Raw genomic sequence first — 17,236 nt, 5'->3', positions numbered from 1 at the left:
CCTTGAAGTTTGTGTCTTTATTGTTCAGTGTGCCTTAGTTGAGATGATCTTTTGTTGAGTTCATTTTAAAAAGTTGTCAAAGTTATACTTGTGCATGGGGAAAAAATTCAGCTAGTAAAGAAAAATTCAAATAGTGAAGAAAAAGTTCCCTTCCCATCTCTCCCTGCCTCCCGCCAGGACTCTTCAGAAGGTGGTCATGTTACTATTTTTGGAGTAGCTTCCCAGAATTTTTCTGTGCATATATGTATTTTTTCTCCTTTTCATTTTTTAAAGATGCAAATGGACTTTTACCTTTTCTACACTATTCTTCATTTTGTCTTTTTCATTGAATATATCTTAGACATTTTTTCAATGTGGTATATGTTGCCTTTTTTTAAAACAATTCCATAGCATTTAATTCTATGGATGGACTTCAAATATATTTAACCAGACCTTATGGCAGGACTTTTAGGTTTTCAGTTTCTTGATATTCCAAATAATGCTCGGTGAACATCCTTACATACTATATTCATGGAACAAATTCATTCCTCGCACTAGAACTTCCAGTTTAGTGACTCAGGATTTAAAATCTTGCTAGAGGTTATCCAGTTGCCTTCCATCTCCTGACACCATTATTGACATCTGATATTTCCTAATCTCTTAGTTTTTGCCAAGCTGATTGATGGAAAATAGTATTTCATGGTTTTGATTTGTATTCCTTTATTATGAATGAGGTCGACACTTTCATCTATTTGCTGACCTTTAGAATTTCTTTTGTTTGCTTTCGGGTTGTGGTCTTTTGCTTACTACTTGTTAGAAATGCTTTGAGAGTTTAAGCAAATTTTCTCTGTCTTATGTCAGTTTGTAGTTTGTTTTTTGTCTTTAAATATCGTACTTTTTGTATCTGCTGAGTTTTGTTTCTTTCTTGTAAAGCTGTCTCCATTCCAAGATCATAAATCTTTTTTACCCATGTTTTCTCCTCGTGCTTTTGTGGCTTTTCTCTCCCACTTCTCTTTTCCTTCCTCTTCCTTTTTTTCTCCTCCTCCTCTTCTTCGATTTAAATCTTTTATCTTCCTGGAAGTTATTTTGATGTAAGAATCCAGCTAGCCAAAGACTCCCTTAATTATTTTCTAATGATTTTGAATAATAAACTAGATTCCCATAATGTAATTGCATCTTTTTCTGGGTTCTCTGTTCTGTTCTGTTGATCTGGCATTGTGGAGCTCTGGGGAATATTGTCTAGGCTCTATCGCTTATTAGTTCTGTGACCTTGGCTCTATCACTTATTAGCTCTGTGACTGGGCAAGTTTTCTATCCAAGCCTCAGTTTCTATAAATTGAGACAATAGTATTATCTAATTTGGACTGTAATGAGTAAATAAGAGAATTAAAATGTTTAAGATAGTGCCTGACACATAATGAAGTGCCTGGTAAATGTTAAGTAGTTGTAGGGCGAATATTTTCATCTGTGTTTTTTGGGCCGTAGATCATTGTTTTCATTATTGTATGTTTATTTTTCCAGATGAACTTTGGTGTCATTTTATCTTATCGAAAGATTATTTTCTGTAGCATTGAATTAATAGATTAATTTGGGGAGACTTGGCATCTCTGAAGTCGGAGCCTTTTTATCCAAAAGGAAGATATTCTCATTTAGTGAAGTTTTATGTCTCTGTCCAGAGATTTTTAAAGTTTTTTTAAATGAAGTTCTTGCAAATATCTTTCTTTTATTATCATTTGGTTTTTTGTTTGTTTATATTGTAGATAGTAGCTTTGCTTCCATTATATATACTTCTAAATTTTTTTTTTGTTTTTTTAAAAAAGATTTTATTTTTTTCCTTTTTCTCTCCAAAGCCCCCCGGTACATAGTTGTATATTCTTTGTTGTGGGTCCTTCTAGTTGTGGCATGTGGGACGCCGCCTCAGCGGGTTTGATGAGCAGTGCCATGTCTGCGCCCAGGATTTGAACCAATGAAACACCCGGCCGCCTGCAGCGGAGCGCGCGAACCTAACCACTCGGCCATGGGGCCAGCCTCTATACTTCTAAATGTTAATGCTTTTCACATAGGCATTTTAATGGATTTGCTTTTTTTAAAAAAATAATTTTTCAGTTCTTTATTTTGGATGTCCCAGATACACTAATCATCATTTACAAGTAATGATAATTTTGCCCTCTCATATCCGGTATTCATACCTCATATTTCTTTCTTTTACCCAATCACATTGGTTAACATTACCAGAAGAGTATAAATATAGTGGTGTTGGAGCACATCCTTGGCACATGTTTATTTTCAAATTTAGATTTAGGGAGCCACTCCAGTGCCTTTATAGAGATGTGAAAAATCATTTAGTGCAACTCTCTCACTTTATAGTTGAGGATCCAGGCCTAGAAAGAAGTGACTTGTCCATCCAAGGTCACACGAGGACTAAGTGTCAGAGCCCGGGGTAGACTCTCATGCCGGTACCAGAGAAGCTCATCTTAGCATCTCTGCCTGATCTGTGCCTGACAGCAATGACCAGCTGGACTGCAGAAATCATTCAAATTCGAACTCATTTTTTCCCCCGTGTTTCAAGTAATGTCTGCTGTATTAAAGTAACAGATGGGGTAGGCCCGGTGGTGCAGCGGTTAAGTGCGCACATTCCGCTTCGGCGGCCTGGGGTTGCCAGTTCAGATCTCGGGTGCAGACATGGCACCGCTTGGCAAGCCATGCTGTGGTAGGCGTCCCACATATGAAGTAGAGGAAGATGGGCATGGATGTTAGCTCAGGGCCAGCCTTCCTCAGCAAAAAGAGGAGGATTGGCAGCTGATGTTAGCTCAGGGCTAATCTTCCTCCGAAAAAAAAAAAAGTAACAGATGACCAGACTAAGGAAAATACTGGCAGTAATATATTTCATCAGATACGTGATCTAGAAAATTTTGGTATGAGATCAAATTTCAGGTGGTTCAGAAAATCTTAGCTTGTTGGCAAGCTTAGACAAAATTGTATTTTCTAATTTGCCTGTGCTTTGTAAATTTGGTGTGCTCAGTCCATTCCAAGAGCAGGACTCAGGTTTGCTCCTGCCTCAACCGATGGAAACAAACTCTTAGAAATTAGCATTTATTGAGCACTTATTGTGTGTCAGGCACTATACCAGGGATATGCATACAAAAATAAGAAAGATGGTCCCTGCTTTTGATAAGCCTTTCATCCAGCTAGATGTCCCTATTTGAAATCTGATTTTCTATTTTTCCTCATTTTTATTTTTATTCCCCAAACAAAAGTTTATGTTACTTTTTGACTCTGGCTTGGGCCACCTTCTGAAAACATTTCAGAAAACATCATTTGAGTGGCTACTTGTCATTTTTTTCATGTAGAACCAGGGAGAAAGAACAAAGAACATGCAAGACTGGTTAGAGAGGATCAGTCCATGAGGGAGTGTGCCCCCTCCTTTTTTAAAAGAAGATTTTTCTGCTCAGATGCTACTTTGAGCTGAATTTGCTAGGTACATTTTAACGTGTATCTTATTGAAGAGTTTCCGAGCCCAGGTACCAGGCCTCTAACCCTCTTTTCACGCTAAACCAGCAAAGTTCTTCTGTTCCTGTTTCAGTTTCTGTTTTGGAACATGCTGTCCTACTTTAGTGTGGTGTCAAAGTTAATAGAATAAACAGTGACACAAAAGCACTCTGAAGATTTTAATGTGGTCGATTAAGCTTGACTGCCCTTTGAGAGGAGGCTGGTTGATGTTAATACTAATATCAGGGTAATTTGGGGGATTTATTGTTAATCATAAGAAGTAGTGTGGAATAAAGTGTTGGCACTACCTTCAGTTGAAGGTAAAAACAAAGGCCAGTGTGGTGTTGAATGAAAATGGAAGCATGAACTACTAATGGCTGTATGAAGTCAAGTCACGCAGGGCACATCTGCTGGTAGAGAGACCTGGCCACTTCTTGCGTGGGGCGAGGCGTGGTTGCAGTGAGTCATTGTGCCAGAAAAGGGTAATGATTAAGCCAGCTGTCTGTATTACAGGCTGCTTGGCTCTTGGGGCTTGAAGCCAGGGAGACTGACTCAAGTCTAGAGTCTTATCTTGGGAGAGTTCTGACACTAACAGCTCTTGAATACTGATGGAGGTAGCAACTTGTCTTTTAAAGCCCTCTAGGAAAGGTGAGTTCTCCCAGAAGCTCTGCCACATTTCCCCAGGCAGTTGTCCCCGCCTCTGTTGTGCTCATGTTAGCACTTTGCCCCTTCCACCTGATAGGTGTCTTGTTAAGAAATACCATCTTCCAGAACAAGAGGAAACCCCAGAAACCCCACTGTTTGCACTGGAAGAACACCCTTTGGGGGTTTTTGCTGATGACTGCTGCCACCAAGATAGGCCCAAGGACAGCTGAGAAAGGCTGCACTGTTTAAGAACCTGACTTTGAAGTTTAGAGAATAACAGAAGATTATAACTCTAGCTTGCTGGTTCTCTTAGTTTAATGTGATTAGAATTACCTCGTAGAAGTCAGATCTGTGAGGCCTGGGATGGAACTTAGTCTATGGTTCTGATGGAACCAGCTCTGGGACCCCACTTGGAGAAGCTCAGCTCTGGATAGCTAATGTCCTTTAAGAGGCAGAATTCAGCTTCCAAGCTTGCATGCCCACACCACATAATGCCAGAAAGAAGTGGCACTCTTGCATGGATTTCTCCTTTCCAGCTCTCAGCTGTCTGGAACTGAGGGACACCATAATTGATGTCCACTTCCCGCAGAATCCTGTACACAAGGGCCTGAGGTCTCTCGAATCTACCCCATGTCTGCCCTTTGGCTTTGGTATCTTCTCTGAGGGCCTGGCCCCATCCCATATGGGGTCTCACCGTGTTAGAATCCACGCAGGACATCTTGCACATCTCATTTCACAACTCGTCGTTGGAGATCTTTCTCCTCTACTAGACAGTGAGCCTAGAACTTAAGAGACATTGACAATCCATGGACCAAATTCTAAAACCACCTTTTGTTGGTAATTTGGTTACAAGAGTCAGACCTTGTGCACCTGTTGGCTGCAGACTTGCTTAAGCATCATGGGAACAACTGGAAGTCAAAGCAGCACATTTAGAGCAGTGTCTAGGATGGGCCAATAATGCTTTTAAAAAACCGAACCATTTTTAAGTTGATTACACTTCATATTAACATTCTTGAGTTCAGTCCTTAGCTCCATCATAAATAATTGTTCTTAACTCTCAGAGAGAACATTTTTAATAACATCCATTTGTAAACCACAATGTGAGTTTTAATGTTGATATGAGGTTGCATTTTGGGCTGCTTGCCATTAAATGACAAAACTGTTTCAGAGACTGCTGCTCATCTCCCTTCCTAGACAACAGCAAGGTGCCCAACTCCTCCAAGAGCCCCCTTGGAGGGTGAAGCTGGGTGAGATCTCCTGCAGCAAATCTTACTCTGGATACTCGCTGGAAGGACAGAGTCTTCCAGACTCCAGGCCGGAGCTGAGTGAACTTGAACAACAGCACACTTCCATTACTCCTCACAGAAGCTCCCTATGCATGTTCACCCCTTGTTGGTTTTCTGGCCTATATCCATTCACCTCCCTGTTGACCTCAACTGTCACATTACAGTCACCAGGGGAACTCCGAAACAAAAAGGATGTCCTAGCCCCCTTCCAACCAATTAAATCTGAATCCCTGAGGTGGGGCCCTTGCATAGGTGTCTTTTAAAGCTCCCAGGTGATTCTAGTGTGCAGCCAGGCCTGGCAAACATTGCTCTAGCATGAGGCTTTACCCTCTATAGAATGCATCTTCTCTGCTTGCCCCACCAGGCACTCTTAAGGCCAGTCTCGGACAGTTACACCCCAGAGCAAATAAATTCAGAAAGAGAGGATTGGTAAGAGAAAGAGAGACACAATGCAAGGGCTGAAGGCCTCGAGGATACAAGACTCCCATCTCCCCCACCTTTTGACCAGTTAGTTGTTCTTGGTACAGGGCTGGGGGAGGGCACGGAGGGGCTGTGGAGTGCCGGGGTAAAGGCTGCCTCTGAGTCCAGAGGTGCAATTTGGCGACCTCTGTGCTGCATCTGACCTGCAGACACATTTTGTTTGGCCTGCAGTGTGGTTGCACATGTCAGTTTTAAAAAATGTGAATGCCAATCTCTAAAAGTAAGATCTCACATAGAGGCATTCTCTCAGGGTTGATGGCGTTCGACAGAGGACTCGGTGTGAAGCCAAACGGCGCACTTTTGAGTGTGGGCTCCGTGGTTCTCCATCAGCCGGCTTACTCCGTTCATGAAGGCAATGGCTCGAAGTAGGATTTTCACACGTTTCCTTCTGATTTGGTTTCACCATTTGAGCAAAAATATTCCTGTAAAGAGTTACTTTGTATCAATTCTTCTGCTCTTTCACTAAGCTCTTCTGAGCCTGGGCTAGGAGGAAGGTCTGGCTTGAGAGAGAGCAGTCCTGGGATTAGTCTTGATTTTGCTGTGGAACCTAGGGCTATCTCTTAACTTCTTTGATTCTGAGTGTCCTCATCTATAGGGCAACAAGATCAAATAATTTCTAAGGTTCTGCTTCTGGCTTCCTGGGATTCCAGTGGCACAAAAATAGAGTGGAGACAATCTAGTTTAAGAGCAGCCTGTGTGTCAAAGTGAAGAAACTTGCAGTCAGGCTGTGGGAAGATCAGCACTGAAATGCTCGCCTGGAGAAGTCTGGGAGGCCTGAGAGGAAGGACCTGGAACTAAGGGGTAGAAGCTACAGTGACATGTGGGTTTCAACCATCCAAACTGGCCAAAGAGGGAATGAGTGGCGTTGGGAGGGAGGGAGTGCTGCCTCACTGGGGACATCCATCCAAGGCCAGGCGGCCACTTGGAGGGGATGTTGTAGGGAGAAGATGGTGGACAAGTCCCTTCCCACCCTTTAGAGATGCTAGGAAGGACGCAGAGAGCCTGACATCCACCTCCTCTCCTTTAGGGAAAGAGTGCTCGTTAGGAATGCTGTCCCCACAGAATGGGATGTCGGCGCCTTGGTTGTTTTTAAACACTGTATTTAAAAAAAACTTCTTAAAAATATTTACGACAGTAAAGGTCGTTCTATGTAACAGGGGGACAGATGCCTTTGATGTGTTCCCCTTTCATTTCTACCTCAAAACAAGGTTAAGGCATAAATTACTCGGCTGGGCACCAGGTGTGCCTCTTGTCCTCGGGCCTCCATCATTGTGGTACCACTTGTCCCATAGGCCGGGGGATCAGATGTTTGCCACCTAGGTTGCACAGGCTTGGGGGTTCCTGCACCGGCTTTATTCAGTGCGTTCCAGAGAGGACCCCTCAGCAGTGCCGGCGGAGCCCTTCTGTGCGCGGGTGGGCGGAGGCTGTGTGTGTGTAGCGAGGTGGGGGACGCAGGGAGGGAAGGCTCCCCACCCTTACCCCTGCTGCCCCGCCTGCAGCCAGGCCAGCGCGTTGGGCAGGCCGGCTGAGCGGGAAGATGAGGAGGGAATGCGCAGCCCCAGGGATTGCGTCATCCACAGGCCTCCGCGAGGTACCTAAGAACAGAAGTGCCGGAGGGGCGGCAGCCGAGGGGAGGGGCAGGGCCTGGGGAGTGTGAGTGCCGGTCCGTGGGAACGCAAGGGGGTGGAGAGTCCATCGGCTTCCATCTCCGGGAGAGTGCCCCGTATCCTGGGTCCCCGTTGCTCGTCAGTCATAGTCTCCAGGTCCCAGGTCCCAGAGTCTCTCTTCATCCCTGGCCAGCAGCTGTCACCACTAAGCCGTTGGGCTTGGGCTCATTCATGGGAAGCTCCGGGGACCTATCTTCTGTTCTGGGGAAGGAGGGCATGACTCGGGAGCCATTGGCAGTGAGGGGGTGGAAGGACAGTGCGGAATTCGATCTGCTGTCCCGCTGGGTCCTTTTGGATCTAGAGGCCTGGAGTGTGCAGAGTGGGTTTGCAGTTTGCAGTCTCCTCTCTAGATTTCTTCTGTGGATGGGAATGATTAGGAATTCCTAGCACCTTAGTGGTGGGGCAGCTAATGCCCCCATAGAGCCTGGGGGAGGCTGTGGGTTGTGCCTTGGGGAGGGAAGGGGGCGTCCCTTTAAGTCCCTAGGGATCTGTTTTGGAGGTGTCTTGGTCTCCGGTAGGGCAGTCCCTCTTAAAACTGGCGTGAGTTCCAGAGGGAGCAGGTTCCTCTCTCAGGAGATGAGGTCAAGTGCAAAGCGAGCTGGCGTCCTCTCCGCCCCAGCTCGGTGGGGCCACCGGCCTGGGCCTGTACACCACCTGGATGGGTGTCTTGGCCCCCATCGACTCGCAGCCTCCTCAGGAGCCTCACTCCAGCACTTTGGGGGTGGAGTCCAGGCTGGGCTCCCTCCTACGCTTGGCACTTTTAAAAAAGCCGAGCTGTGGGGAGGCAAAGGCAGAAGCCTCAGGGGTGGGTGGGGTGGACAAGTCCTGTCTCCCTCCCTGCTTGTCCTCCACTAAGCCTCCTCAGGCTCTTTCCTGCCGAAGGCTTCCGGGAATACCCCAGCTCCTGCTGAGAACCGCCCACCCCATCTCCCAACTACCCTGTGGGCCTCACAGTGGCCATTTGAGTTGGTGAGGGGACCCTGGAATGGGGTGGATGGAGCCCCGGGGCAGGAGACAGGAAGTCATGCTGTGTGACCCTGCCCCAGTCAACATTCCTCTCTGGGCCTCCCTCACTGTATCTGTAACAGGAGGAGGCTGAGACAGAGAAGGGCTCTAGGGGGTTTGTTAACAGACTGACTTTGCTGGAGAAATTTTGTGGTTGTCTGTACTTTTTTTCTGATAAGAAGAACCCTAGCTTTCCTCAGGTTCTCAAAGGGACTCACAAGAGGGTTGGAGCCATAGGTTGAGTGCCCTCTGGTGGCCCTAGCCAATCTGCCTGCCGTGGTGAGGGCAGCAGGCAGGTTCTGGGGAAGAGGCTGGGTGGGTACCCTCTCCCATGGGGAGGAGAATGTGGGGACTGGCCATAGAGTCTAGAGGCTGGAGCCCCAGGCTTGGGCAACAATCCAGGATGTCCCCCCCACCCCCATCCCAGGGTGCCCTCACCTTCCATAGCGCCAGGACCAGCAGGGCCAGCAGCAGGAGGCCCCCCAGTGTGCTGCCGACAATGATCCAGATGGGGATCTGCGAGTCTTCTTGCTTGGAGATCTCAAACGTGATCTGCAGGGGGAGAGGTGGGGCGAGGTCAACAGCACTGCTGTTCTGGGTGGGGGGGGGGCAGGGCTGGAGGGCAGTATAGAGCTAGAACTTAATGGGAGAGCTGCCTGCCCTCCCTCTGGGAGATGCTGCAGGGATGGGTGGCAGCCAGCCCACAGGGGTCTCAGAGCTCCAGGTTCGGCACAGTGGACACCAGAGTTAAGTGACCCAGAAGGTCCCACCTCCTCTTTGAGACACTTTCTGCCTTTGGCCTCAGGCCGCTCTGGTCTGCTCTCCCTGGATCCTCCTCCTACCACGTGGGCTCCTCTTTCTTGTCTTTGCTGCCTCCTCACCATCTCCCAAACTTCTAAACCTTGGTGTGTCCCCTGGTTCCGTCCTTGGACCTCTTCGTTATCTGCAGTCACTCCCTGGTGAGCTCAGGGCCGCCAACCCAGTAGGCACAGTGGGCACAGCACCCAGGGCCCATAGCGCTTTTAGGGGCCCATGAAAATGTCCTAATTTCTTTTAAAATTAGAAGAAAAAAACAAATATAATCTTGTCTGGATCCTATTTGTCTTTATATGAACATAGTCATAAAATAATAATTAAAATTTTTTGATGGAGGAAGGGGCCCTGAGGGAAAAGCCTCCGGGGCCGTGAAAGCCCCTTGCAGCCCTGGGTGAACCCACGCTGTCTAGGGCTTTAACCACCCACGTGCTGACCACTCCGTGTATCTTCCTTCTGCCTGAACTCTCCACTGAACTCCAGACTCGTATCCGACCGTCTGCTTGGCCCGCCTGCCGTCTTTACCAGGTACCGGAACAAACTCTTGATCCCACTACTCACCGTCAGACCTGTTCCTTCAGTGTCTCTCCCATCAAAGCAAAGGGCAGCATCGTCCTTTCTTGCTGTTGTTCGGGTCAGAAACCTTGTATTTGTCACTGACTTACTTGCACACCCACGCGCACTCCAGCACCGTCTGGAGATTGCGATAGTCGCCTAACTGCTCCCTGCTTCTGCCTCGCCCCCAGCAGTCTGTTCTCTGCATGGCAGACAGCAGAAGGCAGCTGCTCAGAGCCCCCGTGTCTTCACATCTCACTCGGTGTGAAGAAGAGAGTCCTTGCCCCGGCCTGCAAGGCTCTACACTCTGGCCCTGCGGACCACGCTGACCTCATCTCCTGCTCTCTCCCTTGCTGCCTAGTCCAGCGCTCCAGCCACCTGGCCTCCAACACACCAAATCCACACCCTTGGCATTGCTCTTCCCTCTGCCTGCAAGGCTTTCCCACAGACCCCATGTGACACCCCTGTATGGAACTCGGTTTCCCCAACTGTAAAATGGGGCCAGCCCTCCTGCTCTGCTGTCCCCCTGGGATGGATGAGAGGCTTCGAGGGGGACAGAGTGAGTCCCTAGTCAGGCGAGAAGTGCGATCACTGCTCACAAGCACCCCGCCCCCCACTGCAGCCCTAGCACCCCCTTCCTTTGAGCCCCCACAGCCCTCGCCTGTACCACCAACTTTGATTTCATTAAGCAGGGTCTTGTTACATTAGAAAAACAATAGTCCGCATGCTCTCCATCTGAGCATGGCTTTACTGGGGAGGCTTTTCCGATCTCCCGGTATAAAACAGCAGTCGCCATCCTTATGCACCTGTGTTTTTCTGGGCAGAACTTATCAACTCTTGACATTGTGTATTTTTATGTTTATTGCTGTCATCCTGCCTAGAATGTCAGCTCTAGGAGAGCAGGGGCTCTATCTGTCGTGTCCACTGCTCTGTCCTCAGGGCCTGGAGCAGTCCTGGGACAGAGGAGGAGCTCAGTCTGCATGCTGAATGACTGAATGAGCCCCTGCAACAGCAGGGTGGAGCCCTGGCTTGGCCACCGACTCACTGCTCAACTTGAGGCAAGTCACTCTGCCTCTTCTGCCTTCTCTCACACAGCCTCAGTTTCCACATCCCTCACAGTACTGTGAGCAGGCAGCAAGATAGCCCATGCAGGGTCTGTTACAGTGCCCGGTACAAAATTAGGGCTCAAAAAGTGGCAGGTCCCTTATATGTTCTCTTTCCTCCCTGAAGGCTGGGACCTTGCTTGGCCTTCCCACTCTGGCACCGAGCGCAGAGCCAAGCTGGCAGGGCCTACCTTTGGGTAGCTGGATTCTAAAAGAGAAGTGAGGCATCCAGAGAGTCTAAGAGGGACTGTTTGGGGAGAGGTGGGAGTGGGAGGAGAAAGAGAATTCACTTAAAACACACAACCTAGTGTGGAGAGAGGGGTAATTTGTGTTGGGGGCGGGGGGCGCCTGTACCACGCCTCTTCTCCCTTGGTTGCCTGGAAAATTCCAGCATCTCTCTTAATATTCAGTTCAGGTGGACTGACATCCCTCACTCTGACCAACCCCTGTGCTCACCCCCAGATTGCACCCATGCTTTATTGTCCTCGTCCCCTGGTCTGCCTGATTCATCTCTGTACCCCTGGAGGGCCTGAGTCATAGGAGGAGCACTTGACAAAGGCTGAATGAATGAGCAAATAAAACTGCTCCTTAGGTGGGTCCCCCAGTGCTGCTTCTGGGCTCCGTACCTGCTACCCCTCTGCCTGCATACCCCGACCCTGCTGGTGATGGGCATTGGGGTGTTTTATTAAGGTCTGGCTTCCTGACCATGCCTATTTTGCTCTCCAGCGCCTCCTGGGTGGGGCTGGGGCTTAACCCCGCCTCTGACACTGGAAAACCCCCTGGAGCCCCGCTGCGGTTCAGGGATGTGGCCAGTGGAGGGCAGCAGTGGCCCATGCCCCTCTGCCTGTGGAAAGAGGACTGGGCTTTTCTTCAAGACTCAAGTTCTCTTTTCCCAGGAGAGCAGTCCACAGAGCCTCACCCCTCTCCTGGACCCTGATTCAATCCTGTCTGGCCTGCAACAGTCTGGTTTTACCCAGTTCAGAAAGAGTCCCAGGACTAAGACATCTCATACCATTGGTCTTCACAGATTCAGTTCACGCCAGACTTCTAGAGCACACGTCACGTGCATATCATTAGATTTGAGGTGCGAATGGATGGGAAGGAGGGGGTGGGATGGTCCTTCTAGGCTGCCAGCTGCCCACGGGCCACCCTGAGGCAAGCTGGCCTGGGCTCCAGTTTCAGTTTCCTCTAGTGCAAAATACACAGGCTCCCCGCCTTTCTCTGCCTCCACTGGGCTGCTGTGGTGCAGAGGTGAATATCTTCTTCCAGCCTTCTCCCTGCTTTTGCCCCTTGTGGCCTATGTGTCTTGCTTTGTCCCGCTCTGCTGCTGCCCTAACCTCTGGCAGCTCTGCCCATTGCTCCGCTGCAGGAGCAGACACGGGCAGAGGGTGCAGGGAACTCAGGGCAAGGGCAACCCCTTCCTGAGCCGGCCTGGCCCAGCCCACGTCTGCAGGGCCCCGGGGCTCACCTGGCGACTGGGGTCCTCCTCGCGGAAGATGAAAGGACTGTGGAACTGCCTCTGCAAGCCGGCATTGACTGCAATCCTCATCAACCTGTACTTGAGCTGTAGAAGCAGAGGCCTCATCGAAGCTGGCCCTCCCCAGGTGGGAGGCTCCCGGCACCCCCTCCTCCCACTTCTTCCTTCCAGTCTCGCCCAGGTGCTTTACTTACTGCCTTTAGGGACCTCAACCACAGGTTCCCCAGCAGACGGAAATTGATTTCCTGGTTGGGGGCCAGCCTCACGTCGCAGTTGATGGAGACTACGTCAGAGTTGCTGTGATTCTGAAAGAGAAGGTGGGTCTGGGGCTGAGCAGCCGGGCTCTGGGGGAGCAGGGGAGGCAGCTAGCCTAGCCATGACCTGAGAGTGTGAGCAGAGCCCTGGGCCACCAGAGAGAGGGCTCGGGGCACTGCTTGGCCAAGTGGGGTTTGCTCCTAGGGGAGCAGGGGCAGAGGACAGGGGACGAGGAGGGGAGGGGCTGTGGGGTACAGGGGCTGGGGCTGCCAGGGGATGGCGGGAGGACAAAGTAAGGATGGCATTTCTGAGGCTCCATTTGAAGTTGTGCATAATTGGGTATATTCCAGGAACAGAACTCTGGTTCAACATTAGGGAACCTATAAATGTCATCACCACACAAACAGATTATAGGAAAAAGTTATGATTATTGCAACAGATGCAGAAAAAGCATTTTAGGGAATTCAACTTCTGTTTATGATTAAAAACTCCCAGGGAACTTCCTGAATCTGAATAAAGGGTGTTTATAAAAAACTTTTGGCAAGTATCATATTTAAGAATGAAAAATTAAAAACAGTTCCTTTCAAATCATCAAGACCAGACTGTCATCACTTCTATTTCCCATTACGTGGGGGTCCTAGCCGGAGCAGTGAGAGGAGAAAAACAACTTATAAGGACTGAATGGTAAAGCTAAAGCTATTATTATTTCACATGATACCATCTTAATAGAAACCCCAAACAAAGCAGCAGGCAAAGAATTAGAATGTATTAGGTGACAGTTATTTGTGTCCCTCTCTTGCAGCCACGTCTTCCCCACCCGAGTCCTCAGTAGAGTGCCTGCACTCAAAGCATGCTTGGTGCGAGGCCCTGGTTTGGGGAAATAAGACTAAAACAGCTAAAAGTTTCGTCTGGGTAAGGGATCGTGGAAACATGCTCAGAAGTTGGTATCTGGGCACAGGGGCACCTGGAGAACATAAACCCGGAGACGGGCAGGTGTCTTGGGGATGTGGTCAGTATCTCCAGGACAAGCCCTGTGTGTTCAGGGTCCCCATGGTGCTGCGCCGTCCAGCTCCTTCCCCTTCCCTCTGCTTATCTGTGGCCCTTCTAGGCTCAAGGGCAAGTCCACTGTCCCTGTCCTTTTATGTCCCAGGTTGTCTGCTCCTGCTGTCACTCTTTTGACATGGATCCCAGCTTGTTCTCTGGCTTCTTCGGCACTCACTCTTGTGTCGCCTGCGAGATGGTGAGCTCACTAAAGGCAAGAAGTATCTTTTCCTCATTCTGCTTCTTCTTGGTTTGAGGCTGGGCACACGCAGGTGCTCAGCGAGCTCTTAGTGACAAGCTATTGGATAAGGAGAGAAAGGGCCCCGGGGCTCAGCCGGCACTCCTCTTCCCCCTCCCCCACGGCTCTTGGCGTGTGGGCCACTCACCAGCTGTGGGGCACGACTCAAGTCTTCGTCTGTCGGGGCTCGCCGGTACTCTGTGCTGTTCCCCTGGATGTTACAGGACGTGTTCACCTACATGAGGGACACACACGACCAGCCTCACAACCAGCGTTGGCAGACTCAGCACCCTAGGGATGTTCTTTTCACCTCTTCCCAGAGGAGGCCCAGCTGGCCCTGGTCCTGGGAGAAGGCACTGAGGTCTGAGGACTTGGGGACACTCTTTCTGGTCCCCTCCCCTAAGCCAGCACCCAAGGCCTCGGTACCTGGTCAGTGAGGAAGTCCCCCAGCATCAGCAGGCGGTTGCCGCCCCTGGTGGCGATGGGAACGGTAATCTTCATCATCACCCCGTGGATGGGGAACAAGCCCAAGTTCTGGATCTGTGCCCGGAGAGGGGAGGCGTCAGGGCACACAGCAGCAGCTGGGGTGGAGGACGAGGTCCACAGGGACCAGCCAGCCCCCGGGGGCCGCGATCCCCACAGCTGGGCCTGGGAAACAGGCCCCTTCAAGCCCCCTGGCGTTTTCTCTGTAGAAGCTCTACAGCTCTGCCAAAGCCCGGCCTGGGGGCTGCGCGGATGGACATGTGCGATGGCGCTGAAGCGGGGCGGGCTCCCACAGGCTGAGGACAAGTCAGTGGTGGCGTGAGGCTGGAGAGCAAGGGTCACTTCCGTTTCCAGCCTCTCTTGGCTGTGGGAACTTTGTAGCCTGGTGCTGGTGGCCACCCTGGGCAGAGGCCGGGGATGGAGATGGCACCAATTAATTTATTATGAGAGGATCATTAATTAATGAAGGATATAAGTAGTATGTGATAGTTCACATTCCGGCTGTGACACATTCGGTGTCAGAGCAGCAGTGATTACGAGCAGGGCTTTGAATTCAGAAAGGCCAGGAATATAACCCAGGGCTGCCGCCACGTGTGAGCTGTGTGGCCTTGGGCAGGTTGCTAAACCATTCTGGGACAGCCATCCAGGTGTCAATGTGTCTGACTGCAGTTCCCAGCTGTCACTTGCCCCAGCTCTCACACAGTGCTTCAGAGGTGGGCGAGATCGCAGGGCCCGCTGTGGCAGAGACTGCCAACGCGCCTCCCAGTTCTCCTTCTCCCTCCTTCTTTAGTGGCAGGAACCAAGACAGAAAGCCGCAGTGCCCACCCTCCCTCACAGCTGGATCACAGCGTGCTGGACAACGAGAGGTGATGTAAGTGCCAGCACTGCCAAGCAGATCTTCCTTAATGGGAAGCGGCATGCTCGTCCCCTCTTCCTTCTTCTTGCTGCCCGGAATGAGAACATGATGGCTGCAGCTGCAGCCATTTTGGACTATGAGGTGAACTCGAGAGGCTGATAATGGCGCGCTGAGGATGGAGGGACAGACAAATAGAAGGAGACCCAGTCCTGGATGACTGTGAAGCCACCAACTCCTGCCTTCTTATATGGGAGAGAATAAACCCTGGTGTGTTTATACCACTTTTTTTTATATTTTAAAAATTATATTCAGCCACACCTAGTCTTCACTGATACATCCTCCCAGGCCAGCCCTGTAATTTTCCAGATGAGGCCTGAGAGGCCCAGAGAAGGGATGTGGCTTGCCTAAAGTCACACAGTGAGTGGATGGCAGGGTTGAGGCTGAGCCCCAGGCACTAGCAATGAGTCCAAATTCCTCTCCCCCGAGATAGGGGATCCTCATCTCCGGTCCTCCACTCTCCGCCCGGCTCCCTCCAGCCTTACCTTGAAAACACAGGAGAAGGGAGGCCCAATGCCATCATATCTCTCCAGCGAGCTATTGGGCTTGACCTCGTAGTGGCTCAGGCTGCTGCTCCTGCAGGGACAGAGGACAGGGCCGCCGTGAGCTCAGTCAGTGCTGGCTGGAGGGTGAATGAACGACAGGGGTGTGGGCATGTGCCTGCCTCCCCCTAGACCTCTGTGTCCATTGGAAGTGCTGTGTTGGCAAGGATTCTGAGGCTCAGCAGAAATCAATGGCTGAGATGGGTCGTCTGTGTCTGCCTCGTGTTGGGGATGGGCATGAGTCAGAAGAGCCAGTTATTTGCCCCCTGCCCTGGCCTCTCTGCCCAGGGCGTGGCCTCTTTGTGCACGTTCCAGCCTCTAGCAGTGGCTAGGGGTGAGCTCCCCCTGGGAGCTCTCAGAGGAGAGCCCGGGGCCCGGGGCACACCAAGGGGGTGCATGGTGGGAGCAGTGTGCCCTGTGGGAGGAGCATTTTCTCACTGCACTGTTCAGAATTGCTGGTCCAGGGTGGGAATGAAAAGCAGATGGCCTCGTAGTAGCTTTTATTACCATTTTAAAATTCTCTACAGACCATGCCCCCAGTCCCCATGCCCGCACCTGGCTGGATGCGGCCCCCTGCCCCAGCCCTCCCCCTCCACCCCAGCTGGGAGATCCCTGGGGGCCAGGGCTGTCTCCTCCTTCCTCTATTCTGACACCGCCTCCCCTCTGTGGATGAGAGGGTTGCACTCTCTTACCCCTCAGGGACACACTTGGCTCCATCTCATGGTCCCTCAGCCCTGGGCCTGGCCCCTGGGACCTCCGACCCTCTGAGGGCCCCAGAGGTGCCCCATCTTAGGCCTCCCTCCCCGGTGCCTCGCCTCCCTGGGGGTCCCAGGGCCCCTGCCTACCTGGTGAAGAGGATGTCAGCCTCGTACTTGAGGTGGAAGCGCAGGAGTGCCGTGTTGTCCTCCTTGGTGCTCTCCTCCTCGTCACTGTCACTGCAAGGAGAGCCAGGCGGTGTGGTCAGGCAGGAGCGGCCCTCCCTCTACCCAGGTCAGCCAGCTCACGGGCAGGCTCACTGCAGCAGGAGGGACCCGAGTCAGACTGGGAAGGAGCAGCCTGGCTCTTCTAGGGCTGAGGAGCGAGCACCAGGCCAGCCTGGGAGGGAACCGGAGGCATCTCCTAGGAGGGGAGGGGCCGGGAGGCAGGGGACTGGTGACAGTAGCTTTCCTGTCGCCTTCTAGGCACAGCACATCTGGGCTGGTGTGGGGCAGGGAAAGACCGAATGGCAGTTGGGAGGACAGTGCCCTCCTCACTGAGCCTCCTGT

The 17,236-nt window shown here is 51.0% G+C and overlaps 1 protein-coding gene across 1 annotated transcript in view; it reads right to left on the bottom strand.

Annotated features, from left to right (window-relative positions):
• Positions 1–5,901: 5,901 nt before the first annotated feature.
• The window catches only part of ITGA11 (integrin subunit alpha 11), a 116,997-nt gene continuing 105,662 nt past the window's right edge, over positions 5,902–17,236 (bottom strand). The window contains exons 23-30 of the mRNA XM_070499218.1: positions 16,817–16,906; positions 15,915–16,005; positions 14,460–14,573; positions 14,182–14,268; positions 12,694–12,804; positions 12,491–12,586; positions 8,990–9,103; positions 5,902–8,320 (exon numbers count right to left, since the gene is read on the bottom strand). Of these exons, the coding sequence (XP_070355319.1) occupies positions 8,249–8,320; positions 8,990–9,103; positions 12,491–12,586; positions 12,694–12,804; positions 14,182–14,268; positions 14,460–14,573; positions 15,915–16,005; positions 16,817–16,906 (775 nt within the window). The 3' untranslated portion in view covers positions 5,902–8,248. The remainder of the gene's footprint in view (positions 8,321–8,989; positions 9,104–12,490; positions 12,587–12,693; positions 12,805–14,181; positions 14,269–14,459; positions 14,574–15,914; positions 16,006–16,816; positions 16,907–17,236) is intronic.

This window comes from Equus asinus, chromosome 2 (assembly GCF_041296235.1).
Source record: "Equus asinus isolate D_3611 breed Donkey chromosome 2, EquAss-T2T_v2, whole genome shotgun sequence".
Lineage (NCBI taxonomy): Eukaryota > Metazoa > Chordata > Mammalia > Perissodactyla > Equidae > Equus > Equus asinus.
Note: the sequence above shows the minus strand (reverse complement) of the source record. Positions and strands in the feature narration are given on the sequence as shown.